This window comes from Myxocyprinus asiaticus, chromosome 22, assembly GCF_019703515.2.
Source record: "Myxocyprinus asiaticus isolate MX2 ecotype Aquarium Trade chromosome 22, UBuf_Myxa_2, whole genome shotgun sequence".
Taxonomy (NCBI): domain Eukaryota; kingdom Metazoa; phylum Chordata; class Actinopteri; order Cypriniformes; family Catostomidae; genus Myxocyprinus; species Myxocyprinus asiaticus.
In genome coordinates, this window is record NC_059365.1 from 1000647 (window position 1) to 1017178 (window position 16532).

Consider the following 16532-nt stretch of genomic DNA (forward strand, 5'->3'; position numbering starts at 1 on the left):
AGGTCCCCCTCGTGCCGCCAAAACAGCACCGACTCCACAAGACCTCTGAAGGTGTCCTGCGGTATCTGACACCAAGACGTTAGCAGCAGATCCTTTAAGTCCTGTAAGTTGCGAGGTGAGGCCTCCATGGATCTGACTTGTTGGTCCAGCACATCCCATAGATGCTCAATCGGATTGAGATCTGGGGAATTTGTAGGCCAGAGCAACACCTTGAACTCTTCGTCATGTTCCTCAAACCATTCCTGAACAGTATGTGCATTATGGCAGGGCGTATTATCCTGCTGAAAGAGGCCACTGCCATCAGGGAATACCATTGCCATGAAGGGGTGTACGTGGTCTGCAACGATTTTTAGGTAGGTGGTACATGTCAAAGTAACATCCACATGAATGCCAGGACCCAAGGTTTCCCAGCAGAACATTGCCCAGAGCATCACACTGTCTCCGCTGGGCTGCCTTCTTCCCACATCGCATCCTGCTGCCATCTCTTCCCCAGGTAAACGACGCACACGCACCTGGCCGTCCACGTGATCTAAAAGAAAACGTGATTCATCAGACCAGGCGACCTTCTTCCATCGCTCCATGGTCCAGTTCTGACGCTCATGTGCCCATTATAGGTGCTTTCGGCGGTGGACAGGGGTCAGCATGGGCACTTTGACCGGTCTGCGGGTACGCAGCCCCATACGCAGCTCCATACGCAGCAATGTACTGTGTGTTCTGACACCTTTCTATCATGACCAGCATTAAGTTTTTCAGCAATCTGTGCTACAGTAGTTCTTCTGTGGGATCAGACCAGACGGTATAGCATCAATGAGCCTTGCGCGCCCATGACCCTGTCACCGGTTCACCGGTTGTCCTTCCTTGGACCACTTTTGGTAGGTACTAACCACTGCATACCGGGAACGCCCCACAAGACCTGCCGTTTAGAGATGCTCTGACCCAGTCGTCTAGCCATCACAATTTTTACCTTTGCTGGAAGCTTTTCAATTGTCAGATGCTTTAGATTTTTTGCGAGTTATTATGTTTCCAGCCGCACTGAATACACATCCTGAAAGCGGTGTTAATTTCATCAACGCAATTACATACAAATGTTTGAGGTTATATTTGATTCCGTTAACAAAGACGGGATTATGAGGATAATTGTAACAATTTTAATTCAAACATAGTTGACGTGAAATATACAACACTGCATGATATTAACCAATGCACTGACAATGTTTTAGAAGAAGAAACACCTTGTTTATTCAAAAGATCCAGTTTTAGTATTGTAAGGATTTTTTTCATCTAAGCTGCATGTCGAGAGATTAAAGTGCATGTCCCTGGCTAACTTAAGTGCTTTTTAATCACCTTTTTCAAATGCAACATATAAATATATGAGATAAACAAGCCATCGATAGCATGAATATAATATAACAGCTTACATCTGCAATGAAGCAAACGCAGAACAGAGCTTGAACATCTGAACTTGAAGAGAGAGCATTGCGAAGATCGCCCCTGGCATGATCCCCAGTAAACTGAAGCACTTTTTAATAACCTATTATATATATATAGCTTAATCAGCTCTATCAACAACATTAATATAATATTATAACTTAAATCTGTGCATCAATGAAGGCAGCGAATGCACAACGGGACTTGAGTTCTAGATAGAGCGCACAACCGAGGGCGAGCTCTTTCTTTCATGTAGTTTGCTGACAGTGTTGGGTAAGTTACTCTAAAAAAGTAATTAATTACTAACTACTAATGACATCTTCTACAGTGTAATTAGATTACTTTACTAATTACTCTTTCTGAAAAGTAATTGCATTACTTATTACTAATTACTTTCTAAAACCCTGATCAACCTCAACCAGATGAAAAATACACAAAGGATAGACATGAAACTGTTCTTTTAATTCTTTCAAAATAAATTATTCATGAACTAGCCAAATAATTTAATTGTAACATTTGACGTTAAATTTCAATTTTAAATTCACTATTGTTTCATATAGAATTGTTCTATAGTCTGTACAGTATTTAATGCAATTACATCAGAAGTTACTAATTAAATTACTAAAAAATTAAGAGTAATCCCTTACTTTACTTTCAATGAAAAAGTAACTTAATTACAGTAATTATATAGAATTGTTCTATAGTCTGTACAGTATTTAATGCAATTACATCAGAAGTTACTAATTAAATTACTGAAAAATTAAGAGTAATCCCTTACTTTACTTTCAATGAAAAAGTAACTTAATTACAGTAATTATATAGAATTGTTCTATAGTCTGTACAGTATTTAATGCAATTACATCAGAAGTTACTAATTAAATTACTAAAAAATTAAGAGTAATCCCTTACTTTACTTTCAATGAAAAAGTAACTTAATTACAGTAATTATATAGAATTGTTCTATAGTCTGTACAGTATTTAACGCAATTACATCAGAAGTAACTAATTAAATTACTGAAAAATTGAGTAATCCCTTACTTTACTTTCAATGAAAAAGTAACTAAATTACAGCAATTATTTAGAATTGTTCTATAGTCTGTACAGTATTTAACACAATTAAATCAGAAGTTACTAATTAAATTACTCAAAAATTATGAGTAATCCCTTACTTTACTTTCAATTAAAAAGTAACTTAATTACAGAAATTGTATAGAATTGTTCTATAGTCTGTACAGTACTTAACGCAATTACATCAAAAGTAACTAATTAAATTACTGAAAAATTATGAGTAATCCCTTACTTTACTTTCAATTAAAAAGTAACTTAATTACAGTAATTATATAGAATTGTTCTATAGTCTGTACAGTATTTAACGCAATTACATCAGAAGTTACTAATTAAATTACTGAAAAATTAAAAGTAATCCCTTTACTTTCAATTAAAAAGTAACTTAATTACAGTAATTATATAGAATTGTTCTATAGTCTGTACAGTATTTAACACAATTAAATCAGAAGTTACTAATTAAATTACTCAAAAATTAAGAGTAATCCCTTACTTTACTTTCAATGAAAAAGTAACTTAATTACAGTGATTAATTACTTAATAATGCATTACACCCAACACTGATTGTTGACGTTATCATGAATAAACAAAAAATTTTAAATAAATAAATAGTAATTATTAAATAGTAATAGCTGATTGTTCTGGCTTCACATGGATCAGACAACTGAGCTGAAGAAGGGAAGGACACAGTCCAGCAGAGAGACGCAAATGAGCTCAGGGGAGAATTCGATTTCTCTCAGTGCATGAATAGTTCACACTCAGTCCCGTGATGTAATATGACCTAGAGCGATCTCTCTGAGAATGAACACACGGCTGCCAACACACCGTCACTCTGAGACGAATTGGCATATTTGCCATTCCATGTGTCAGGTGACCTCGACGAGAAGCAAAAGTGAAATACCTTCACAGAGCATCAGTTTGCTAGACTGTGTCGCCCCCCTTTTCTGCTGAATTAAATTAATATAGCTCTACGGAAACATGTCTAAAGGTGTGGGCGCTGTCGCTACACCTGGAGGCGGAGCCAAACAAACCACACCCACATTTCTGCTAGCGCTATTACCGATATCAATCAACGTCTGACATTTTTCATGTGGCGAGACAGATCTGTCTGTGCGCCATTCCTTTGTATTAGCCCAATGACTGATGTTTCAACGTTTTCCGCACAGTAACCGTAGCAAACATTTATCCCAGCAGATTTCACTCAAATATCCACGTGTCCTGCCAGAGTACACAGAGCAAAGCGTCTGGAGTGACCGCGAGTATTCCAGAGGGAATCTTTACCTCATCTGCATCTGTGGCTGTTAGCTGCATTATCCTGAACCCATCACTGATGTTCTCCAGGATTGTGACATCCAGCGTGTCAGTGGGAAAGATCGGAGGATTATCATTCACGTCCTGAAGAGTGATCTCAACCTGAGAGAGAGAGAGAGAGAGAGAGAGACCTTCATTAGCAACAGCAATTAAGAGAGAAATCAAAACATCATGACTGCAGTCTGTGAAAACTACAACAGTGAAAGAATATTTTCTACAGCAACAGCAGGATTATTATACAAGACACCAATATTCAATAAACCAGACTATTAATAATCACATTAAACAAGTTGTTCAGGAATGAGATTTTACACTGGACATCAAGCGGTGACCCGAAACAGTACCAAAATTGTTTACTGTGCAAAATTGAAATTTATGCTGCATTACATTTAAAGTCGAGTGTGGGAAATTACGACATGATATCTCCGATCTCCGAAGGTGCCATAAGCAAACACAACTGCAACACTCACGTTACTCCAAAATCAAATTATATTTTTCATATTGAAAATGAAGCCTTTTTATTGGGCCATTAATTTTTTTTTGCATTATTTTCATGACATTTTTGCATATTTTAGCCACAAATTCTCATTACCACAACATGAAATTAGATGGATGGATTATTTTTACTTCACAATACACATTGTTTCAAAGCAGCTTTACAGGAAATCATATTAATTTTAACTTTAAAAGTCATTGTATAACTGCATCTTTTTTTAAATCAGTGTTACGGTAATAACCTCCCCATGTCAACATGCGTGGACATTACCTTATGGACTATGCATAATTTAAACCGACTGATCTCAGTTCAGGAGACTCTGTGCTGTCATTAAAGGGTTAAACTTTCAACTACAGAGTCATGTGACAAAACAACATGGTGCTGATCACAGCGGAGTTTGTCTTTGGGAGAAACTGCAACAAAACTACATCTGGTAAGAAACCTCATTACGTTTTTACACTCAAACCTGTTTGAGTCAAAAGATTAGAGTCTCTAGTTTCATCTGATATACAATTTTTAACATTTGAGTGATTTATCATGAATCAGCACACTGTTAAACACAATGACCACATATGTGGACTATAGACTCATTTTCAGTTAAAATATCGCATTGAGAATAAATGGATGCATTCAAAAGCTGAAAATGTTGCTTTCAGAGGCTTTATATGGAGTTAGAATGAAAATAAGGTGCATTTCAAACTGTTCTGAGACCAGTGCAGACAGCACTTTTTTTGTTTTTTTGCATAAAAATAGTTGAATAGAGTAAAAGTAAAACATCCAGATGTGTTACAGTAATGAGAATTGGTGGTAAAATGTGCTGAAGTGTCCTGAAAATAATGTCGCAATGCAAAAAATCACAATGGCCCTAGATGTAGACTTCATTTTCTTTATGCAAAATATCATTTCCTATTTTTTTGGTATTGATTTGGGGTTAAATACGACACTTTCGTCACAGGTTTCGTGAGAATCAACCGTTTATCATTACGCTAACTTTGTAAATCTTCCCGACATGTTTGCGTGACATTGTGCACTTGCATCTTGGCAAAAGCGGAGTTGAAGATTTCTGCACAAGTTTCCAAGTTCCAAGTTTGACTTCAGCTTTGACAGTGTTCCACTGGACTTTTCATATAAGGAAGTTGGAAATTTTTATTTTCTGAGTTAAATGGAATGCAGCATTATTGACATTATCCAGTAACTGCACAGAACCAACTAGGGATGTGCATGACTTATCAACTAATCAAGTACTCATTCCGCACCAACTAGTCAACTATTAAAATCACTACTGAAATATTGCACATTGATTTTCCTTGGCGCATTTGCCTGCTGTAGGCAAGGATTAATTATAGTGTATTTTAAGTAGACTTATAGTTTATAAATGTGTATTATCCTACTGTCATCAGTATTGTTTTTTTATGTAAACTCTGGGTGAGTGCCAATGCTAAGTGCTAAATTATGCTAGCTTCATGCTAATACATGCTAGCAATGTCTAGAAAAGTGTTAAAACACACTAGAAACATGCTAGCATCATGCTAAAACATGCTAACAACACCTAGCAAAGTGCTAAAACATGCTAACAATGCCTAGCTAAGTGCTAAAACATGCTAACAACACCAAGCTAAATGCTACAACATGGTAGAAACATGCTACCAACATGCTAACACAAGCTAGCAACACCTAGCTAAGTTCACAAACATGCTAACAAGGCCAAAAAAGTGCTAAACATCCTAACAACACCTAGCTAAGTGCAAAAACATGCTAACAATGCCTAGCTACGTGCTAAAACATGCTAACAACACCAAGCTAAATGGTAGAAACATGCTAGCAACATGCTAACACAAGCTAGCAACACCTAGCTAAGTGCAAAAACATGCTAACAATGCCAAAAATGTGCTAAAACATCCTAACAACACCTAGCAAAGTGCTAAAACATGCTAACACAAGCTAGCAACACATAGTTAAGTGCAAAAACATGCTAACAACACCTAACTAAGTGCTAAAACATGCTAGCTATATGCTATCAGCATCTATCTATCTACACTATATGGCCAAAAGTTTGTGGATACCCCCTTCTAATTAATGAATTTGGTTACTCCATTAAATCCAGTAAAGAAAAATCTTAATGTTTCTTTATGTAATGGCTTGGGCTTTGTGTGCTTCCAAATTTGTGGCAACTGTTTGGGGATAGCCCTTTTCTGTTCCAGCATGACAATACCCCTGTGAACAAAGTGAGGTCCATAAAGAAATGGTTTACTGTCTCTGGCGTGGAAGAAATTGACTGGCCTGCACAAAGCCCAAACCTGAACCCCACTGATCACTTTTGGGGTGAACTGGAACAGCAACTGTGAGTCAGGCCCCATTGACCAACATCAGTTCCTGACCTCACTGATAGCCTTGTGTCTGAATGAGAGCAAATCCCTGCAGCCATGTTACTACATACAGTATAGTGGAGAGCCTTCCCAAAAGAGTGGAAGCTGTTATTACAGCAGAGGGGGAAACTGATGCCTAAGGGTTTGAAATCAAATGTTCATCAAGCACATATGGTGTCCACAAACTTTTGGCCATATAGTGTATCTAATCTATCTATCTACCCTTATGAAAATCAAGAGTTCATGGCAAATTTGCCGCAAATTCGCCACTAATAATTTTCACATGCAAATCAGCTTTGCTGGAAACTTGCGGCAAATTGTCCATTGTTGGAAAAGGTTTGCCGGGGGTTCACCACTTCAGGCAAATATTTGCGGCGAATATAAAAGCTCAATTGCGTGTGAAAATACCGAGTGGCAAATTTGTGGCAAGTTTAGATTTTTTGTAGATTTTTCTATCTATTTTAAACTTTCAGACCAGGCTTTTTCAAGCCAACATAAAGTTTTTTTTACAAACATTTTAATCGATTTTTTTATGTAAGCTACGGGTGAGTGCCAATGCTTTTTATTGTAACATTTGTTTTGTTTTTCACTTTTATTAACACATACTGTTCATTTAAGTTTTTCCAAAAGAAAAGCATAGTTTGAGGAAGTTTGCTTATATTAAAACCATTCGTCCTAACGTTTTTGAATAAAACAAAATATACATTTCACGTACATGTCATACCTGTTATTTTTAACACACATATCACAACCTGATATTCAACTACAAAATAACTCCACAATGCTCATCCCTAGAATCAACAATATGCAAGTGAATGTGTATTTAATGTAGTCTGGGTGGTATTTTCTTTGAGCTTGAGAGACAGATTCATTAATACCAAAATATGGTTTAATTTGATTGGACGCACGGTCTTTGACATCAACAGCAAAATATATGGGAAGTGTTTTCTTTTCCCTCAATTGATAAGCCTATACTTAACATAGATAAAGGGTGTTGTTTATTATGACAAAAAGTGGAGTGTCTAAAACAGCAACAGCAACATGATCATGTATTAATATTAATAAATGCAATAATTAATTATTATATATAAATGTGCATTAATATAGAATATGCGGTCCCAATGCATGGCTTTGAACACTAATCCAATAAGTATTTGGAATATGAAATATACGTTTTATAATACAACTGAATTGTCACAGGTGTGTGACTAATTTACCATAACTTTGAATGACTCATAAAATGAGATTAGGAATCAGTTTTAAAACAGTAACTTACACCATCTTCATTACATCTAACATAAAACTCACTGGAGTACCGCACCCAACTCCCAAATCTCACACTTCTCGCCTCATCTGGAGAAATGTTAATATCTGCTGTATTTAAAATCACAGAGTTGCGAGCTGGACGAGAACGGGCTTATAAAACCAGCAGAGGAAAGTGAGAGAGTTGATCTGGATCCAGAGTTTAAATATGCGTTATATTCAATCTAAATGAACAATTTCGTCATATATGGAACGTGAGGTGGATAATTACAGCGTTAGCAACACACCAAACACCCTGCGGAGGCCAAATTCTGACCCGGTCGATGTGAAGTTCAGTACTTGAACTCAAAAGCCGATCCGGTGCGCTCTGTAAATATCCACATCAGAGCCAATAAACAAACTCATCCGTCTGAATTAAAACAGGAGGTTTGTTTTAGTCTAAATATGAAGACAGGTGTTTCGGTATCTCAATAAGCCATTAAGTTTCATGCCAAAACAAAACAAAACCAGAACAATTGAGATACTGTCTTCATCTAAAGAAAATAAAGGAATCAACTCTGAGAGCAATGAGATTTATTTCATGATTGGCTGTCGGTACAGCGTTACACTTAATGCATGGCTACTTAACAAATAATGCAAAAATAAACATGAATATGAACATGAAGAGTAAATGATTTTATTGTATGAGAAGAAAGATAGTGTGCAGTGATCTGAGAGGCATGAAGCTGGAAATCGCTCCCCTGAGACAACGGTCAACTATTCATCATTATACACAAATATCTGACCACAGAATGCAACAATTGACCAATCACAATCAAGTATTCCAGATAACCATGTAATAGCTGTTTCATTACGAAACCTGATACTAGGTTGGACACATCCTTTGTAGGCAGCGGTAAACCGAGCGTCCTTAACTTAGAATAAGCTTTATTTAACCTTGTGCGACTCCCGCGTCCACATGCGTGGACGTTGCATTTTGGTTTCGTTATACGCAACACAATTTCAATTAATTTAAAGTGACTGAATACTCTTCACAAGACTCTAGACTGTCATTTAAGGGTTAAACTTCTGCCGCACCGAGTCACGTGACACAACAACATGACGTTGATTTCCTTGAAGCGCTCCTACGGGCACAGCCCCAACAAAAGTGCCTCTGGTAAGAAATCTCTTTAAGTTTTTTAACTGAAACTGGTTTGGTTGTAAAGAGGAGAGTCTCTAGTTTCCTTTGATATGCCGCTTTAAAAAATCGGTTCATTTTTCGTGCATCAGCGTGCTGATAAACATGATGTCCACATACGTGGATTTTGGGACATTATTCCCTCAAAAGTTTAAAAACTGTTATTTTGAGTAACTTTCAACATGAACACATCTGTGGATAATTTCACTTCATTTTAATATATATTTTGTTATATTTTATTTTATCACTGTACATATTTATTAACATTAGTAAATACATTCCTATAGTTACTGTGTATTATCACATTGAGAATAAATGGATTCATCCAAAAACTGGAAAATGTTGCTTTCAGAGGCTTTATATGGTGTTATAAGGTGCATTTCAAACTGTTCTGAGACCAGTGCAGACAGACAGCACACTGAAGGTTAAGTCATTCCCTACATAGGGAGCGAGGGAGCATCCTCTGCATTCAGAGTGTCCTACTTGCTTTTCTGAAACGAGACAGCCTCTGTGACGTATGGGGCCGACAAATGAACAGACAAAATAAATCAATAGTTTGAAGTTCTGGAAGTTTGGGCAATCAGTATCATAATGTTGTATTTACGTGTATGCTTCCTAGACATTTACAAGGAAAGCATAATTTGCTTTACCTATATTTTTCTCATAATAGCTAGCTTAGACATAGTTACTCTTTTCCTTTACTTTCTGTTTTGTCTATTTCATGTCCTGTATATATGCTTTGGCAATACTGCAAATGCTGAGAATCCTTCCAAATAAAGCTTTGTTGACTGTGATATGATTTATAAAGGCCTGTGTTTATCTTTTGCAAGTTTCACAGCATGAAAAGGGCCATTATCATAGTATGAACCCTGTAATAAGTGTATTATATAAGACAGAGTATACACTACTACTATTGGTAATGACATCCTTCTTTAATGATTCTTGTGTAACTTCTTTCTTGAAGGGTTGTTCATACAAATACAAAAATTGTGTCTTCATTTACTCACCCTCATGCTGTTGTTGTTGTTGTTTGGAACAATATGAGGGTTTGTAAATGAAGACAATCACTTTTAGGCCACATCCACACTAATCTCTTTTGAAAACAATGACGGGAAACTATAAGTATGCAGAGGAAAATGCTGTTTTAATGTGGATGAGAGGCGTAAACTCGGTGAAATCAATGCGAACGAAAACATGCTAGTGTGGAAGTGGCCTAAGAAACCTTTGGATTTCATTTGAGCTCTAGAACTTTCTGAATGTTAGTAATGATGTTCAAAGAGGAGAGAGAGAAAGAGAGAAACGTTTAGAGACACACACAATCGTAAAGTGAATAATGACACACACGTTCTGGACGCAGGAAACTTGCACACAAAAGCGGCGAGTGTGAATCATTGCTTTGGACTCTCTGGTTCCCGTATGTCTTTTGTTTTCAAGAACACAAGATGGAAATGATGTTTGAACAGAATGGAAGTCTTTTGTGAATCTTGAAAAGTATCACGTCATCAACACAACGCTGAAGTAAACGCCACAGCTCAAAGCTGAATGTGTCTCTACTCCCGGCCAAATCGTGCTGATTTCTGCCGCAGCGCTTGTGAGATCGAGTTTCCCCTCATTAGTAAATGTGTTAGTCATTAGCAAACTCCCTTGACGAGCATACACGAATCTAGATCAATTATCTGTGTGTCATTTGGAGGCTGCAGAGAGTTTGACCTCCCTTCAGAGGTGAAAAGCTGATTGTTTTCACACCAGCGTGATCCGCGCACTTCATGCGCCAAGAATAACGCAATGGCAGAAGAAATATCTGTCCGCGCAGCGTCTTCCTCCATTCCGACCGCGCGGCCGGGGACACGATAAAGTCAACAAACGATGAATATTTATGCCGGGCGCGATTGCCTGTGAAGTGTAAATAATCCCGAAGCATCATCAGCATAGACGAGAAATAATTACACCCGCTGCATGGAGTTTATTTTACCCGCAACCCCCTGGGAGAAGCATATCAAAGCGCAGAGCATGGAAGAAAGCGCAAAATGAAGAGAACAACCGGGAACACCAGAGGGGTGTCTAATGAAAATACACACAGGTGAAACACTACTAAAACACACACTCACACACATTCAGAATAGATTGAGTTTCAGTCCCCTGTATCTCAATGTCGCCCATTCACAGCCTCATTGTGTCTATTATTAAACACTGCTATCAAACATTCATACACACACACACACACACACACACACGTGCGCGCTTGTGTTTCTAGTGTGTGCTGTACTATTTGGCTGAAGTTGCAGTTAGTAAGGTTAGTTGAAGTTCAGCTCTCTTCAAAAGTGCAGTTGATTGTTTTCAACAAAGCAACTTTAATTGAATTCTTTCTTTTTGACTCCTGCAGCCCAAACGGAGCCCCTTAGACAACCAGAAAAGAAATGTATTTGCTGAAATAGAATTGCATTACATCGCAATAGTTTTGTGTTTCCTCACAATAAGTTTGGTGCTCCCTTAAAATGTGTTCCCTCACAAAGTTTAGCATTTTATTGCAATATATAGAGTTCCCTTGCAATGCATTTTGTGTTCCCTCGCAATAGTTTATTTCGCATTCCCTCGCAAAAATGTTTGCATTCCCTAGCAAAAAGTTTTGCATTCCCTCGCAATAGTTTGCATTCTCTTGCAATGCATTTTGTGTTTCCTCGCAATAAGGTTTGCATTCCCTTGCAATGAGTTTTGTTCAATTGCAATAAGTTTTGCATTCCCTCGCAACAGTTTGCATTCCCTTGCAGTGCATTTTGTGTTCCCTCACAATAGTTTGAGTTCCCTCACAAGTAAGGATGTGCCCACAGCCGAATACCCAATTCAGAAAGGCACGAATAATGACTTCAAAATGATTAACAGATTAATCTGAAAAATATAAAAAATATTCGTTTGACTGATAATCCAAAAACACAAGCATAAAGCGACACTGAAAATGAACATATTATAAATTACAACTAATTTATGAATCTGTGCAGCCAATATTTCTGAAGTGTAAACCTTATGAATGAAAACACGCACGGTGTGATTTCAGATCGGAAGGGCGCGGTCTTGACTCTGTTTGTGGTCTCTGTTAATTGTGCATGTCTGGAGCTTGTCAAGTTTTATATTAACTAAGATACGACCTCATATGCACTTTCCACTTCTTGAAATGTCATGTTAATGTATCACACGATTCACATGTGATTCTCATGTATTTATTTCTGAGCGCGATGTTAAATTCCTGACCTGAAGTGATGATTTCACATCGGAGCTCGTCTATCCGTCTCTTAAAGTTGACCACATTTATATCCACATCAGTGATTAAGGAATTATCTGGTTAAAATGCTCCATAAAGGTTTAAACGCTCCATAGAGTATTTATCTATTAGGAATATTCCTCCTTATGTAAAACAATGAAACTGAAACATGCTCTGTCTTTTTTCTTGTTCTTTTTAAACCGTGCTTAATTTGAGTTGAGAGGTCTGAAAAGGCGCTGTATAAATTTAAAATTATCATTATTATTATTATTATTATTTATATTAGGCTATTAATATGAAAAGGCATATACAAGGCATATTTTGTTAATAGAAAATATAAGTGTAAGAGTAACACTTAAAAATGGGCCTAAAATGTAGTTTTAACATATTCCCTCGCAAAGTTTAGCGTTCCCTTGCAATAGTTCGCATTTCCTCGCAATGCATTTCATGTTCCCTTGCAATGCGTTTTTTGTTCCCTCACAATAGTTTGCATTATGCATTACCTCGCAAAGTTTAGCGTTCCCTTGCAATAGTTTGCATTTATTTGCAACAAGTTTTCCATTCCCTCGCAAAGTTTAGAGTTCCCTCGCAATATTTTTGCATTCACTTTCAAAGATTTTTTTGTTCCCTCACAATAGTTTGTTACACATTACCTCACAAAGTTTAGCGTTCCCTCGCAATAGTTTGCATTCCCTTGCAATACGTTTTCTATTACCTTGCAAAGTTTAGCGTTCCCTCGCAATATTTTGCATTTGCTCACAATAGTTTTGCATTCCCTTGCAAAGCATTTAGGTTCCCTCGCAATAGTCTGTTACGCATTACCTCGCAAAGTTTAGTGTTCCCTTGCAATAGTTTGCGTTACGCATTCCCTCCCAAAGTTTAGCGTTCCTTCGCAATAGTTCGCATTAATTTGCAATACGTTTTCCATTCCCTCAGAAAGTTTAGCGTTCCCTCGCAATATTTTGCATTTGCTCACAATAGTTTTGCATTCCCTTGCAATGCATTTAGGTTCCCTCGCAATAGTCTGCATTACGCATTACCTCGCAAAGTTTAGCGTTCCCTCGCAATAGTTTGCGTTACGCATTACCTCGCAATGCATTTCATGCATTCCCTTGCAATGCGTTTTGCATTCCCTCGCATATAAGTTTGCGTCATGCATTACCTCGCAAAGTTTAGCGTTCCCTTGCAATAGTTTGCATTTATTTGCAACAAGTTTGCATTACGCATTCCCTCGCAAAGTTTAGAGTTCTCTCGCAATAGTTTTGCATTCATTTGTCAAAGATTTTTTTGTTCCCTCACAATAGATTGTGTTACGCATTACCTCACAAAGTTTAGCGTTCCCTCGCAATAGTTTGCATTCCCTTGCAATACGTTTTCTATTACCTTGCAAAGTTTAGCGTTCCCTCGCAATATTTTGCATTTGCTCACAATAGTTTTGCATTCCCTTGCAATGCATTTAGGTTCCCTCGCAATAGTCTGCATTACGCATTACCTCGCAAAGTTTAGCGTTCCCTCGCAATAGTTTGCGTTACGCATTACCTCGCAAAGTTTAGTGTTCCCTCACAATAGTTTGCGTTACGCATTACCTCGCAAAGTTTAGCGTTCCCTCGCAATAGTTTGCGTTACGCATTACCTCGCAAAGTTTAGCGTTCCCTCGCAATAGTTTGTGTTACGCATTACCTCGCAAAGTTTAGCGTTCCCTCGCAATAGTTTGCATTACGCATTACCTCGCAAAGTTTAGCGTTCCCTTGCAATAGTTTGCATTACGTATTACCTCGCAAAGTTTAGTGTTCCCTCGCAATAGTCTGCGTTACGCATTACCTTGCAAAGTTTAGCATTCCCTCGCAATAGTTTGCATTCATTTGCATATAAGTTTTCCATTCCCTCGCAAAGTTTAGAGTTCCCTCGCAATATTTTGCATTCCCTTGCAATAGTTTGCATTATGCATTCCCTCGCAAAGTTTAGAGTTTTCTCACAATAGTTTTGCATTCCCTTGCACAGCTTTTTTTGTTCCCTCGCAATAGATTTGCGTTCCCTTGCAATATGTTTTATGTTCCATCGCAATAGTTTGTGTTACGCATTCCCTCGCAAAGTTTAGAGTTCCCTTGCAATATTTTGCATTTGCTCACAATAGTTTTGCATTCCCTTGCAATAGTTTGTTACGCATTCCCTCGCAATGTTTAGCGATCCCTCGCAATAGTTCTCATTTCATCATAATTGCGTTTTGTTCCCTCACAAAAAATGTGCATTCCCTCGCAAAAGTTTTGCATTCCCTTGCACTGCGTTTTGTGTTCCCTCGCAATAGTTTGTGTTCCCTTGCAATAAGTTTTCTATTACCTCGCAAAGTTTAGAGTTACCTCGCAATGCGTTTTGTTGACCTTACAAAACATTTAGCGTTCCCTTGCAAAGTTTAAAGTTTCCTCACAATAGTTTGCATTCCCTTGCAATGCATTTTGTGTTCCCTCACAAAAAGTTTAGGCTTTCCTTGCAAAGTTTTGCATTCTCTCGCAATGCTTACTACAGTAACCATAGTTTTAGTATAGCATTTATAGTAAAACCATAGTAATCAAAGATGGTTTTACTAGAGTAACCATAGTTGCTATGGTATTTGTAGTAAAATCACAACTACAAAATTCACCATGGTTTTACTACAGTAACTATATTGCAACCATTATATTCATGGCAAAACTGTATTAATAATACAATAAAACCAAAACTATGGTAATAAAAATTATTATCATTCTGCCAAATAGATTGCAAGCTTTACTATAGTAACACCATGGTTAATTTGTGGTATGTTTTTAAAACATGGTTCTTACCACAAAATGGTTACACGGTCACTGCAGGTTTACTATCATTTTCGTTCCGTAATTAAGTGTTTGATCCAAAGCAAATTCTCTCCTCTATTTCCAGTGATCTGTAAGTGTCTCATCCAAAGGTTTTTAATTTCTGGCATGTTTAAAATCTTCTGCTGTTCATCTGCGATTGTTTCCAGCGGGTGAAATCACGTCATATCCGTGCAGCGCATCTAATTTGATGAGGTGTGAGATTGTGTGCATTTTTTCACTAAAAACACTCACGCTGAAAGCACGCCAGGAAACGAACGATTCATGAGATCAAACATGTGACCCTCGACCTCATATTGTGACATCATGAACTATGAGGTCATCGCAAATGAAAGCTTTCGTCTCCTGTGCTGCGTTCATTAACACATCGAACACACTCGCTGATGTGAGAGTTTGACTAAAGATAAATTCTCCTGGGCTGCTCTTGAGGATGGATGTGCAAATTAAAAACACATATTCAATGATTAAACCTTCATCTAGTTTGCAGTATGTTAAAACTCTTGGTCTTATGCCACAAGCACGAATGGGAAAACGTAACAAGAGAGATGCCAGAACTGGAAGAACGTTTAACTACACTGTATTTTCTAATGTTCTACAAATGCACACACACGCACGCTTCTCTCATTGTGTGTTTGTGTGAGTTTGTACAGCTACAAACATTCATAAAAATAACATGTTCTAATGAAACAGAGACTCTGAGGCACCTCTGATAAACACACAGCAGGAGCCACAGAAACAACAGGGCAAAAATGTGTTTTTGTTTTCTACTTTGATTTTCCGGATTCTGAGAATAAACTCAAACTCACTGAACGTCACAAAAGACCTGATATCTGAGGAGACTTTATGCAGTTCTTTAAAATGCTTTAGGAGAAATAAAAGTAGACAGAAATGAGTCACTTAATCTTATACTGTATATCAACCATTGATGTTTATGTCTCCAAAATAATTTTTGGAGAAACATCTGAGACAAGAAGCACTTTTTAATTTGAGTCAGTGTTGTGCTGCTCATTTCTGGTCTGTTTTAGTAATCAATATTATGACACAAATGCTGTCGATTGAGCTTAACTTGTATTGAACCCGGAATATTCCTTTAAAGGATTTTTAAGTTCTGTATTTTATTTGATGGTTACACCACTTGACACTATTTTGTAGAAAATACTATAAAAGTTTTTTAGTTTTTTTTAAACATTTTTCATTTTTATCACCTCAGCCTTATTTGTCAGTGACAGTACAATTTCACACCACGTCAGCTAACTGTACCCAGGACAGAGAACCGTGCTGGTTTCAGTGACGTGGCGCTTCACGATTGGTCACTTGCTCAGTC

At 37.4% G+C, this 16532-nt stretch overlaps 2 protein-coding genes across 3 annotated transcripts in view; one reads left to right on the plus strand and one right to left on the minus strand.

Annotated features, from left to right (window-relative positions):
• Window positions 1-16532, plus strand: part of nudt6 (nudix (nucleoside diphosphate linked moiety X)-type motif 6) — a 930254-nt gene that overhangs the window by 594556 nt on the left and 319166 nt on the right. The gene's annotated exons all lie outside the window — the stretch shown is intronic.
• Window positions 1-16532, minus strand: part of LOC127412743 (protocadherin Fat 4-like) — a 127473-nt gene that overhangs the window by 67549 nt on the left and 43392 nt on the right. The window contains exon 2 of the mRNA XM_051649354.1: window positions 3775-3906. Within this exon, the coding sequence (XP_051505314.1) occupies window positions 3775-3906 (132 nt within the window). The remainder of the gene's footprint in view (window positions 1-3774; window positions 3907-16532) is intronic.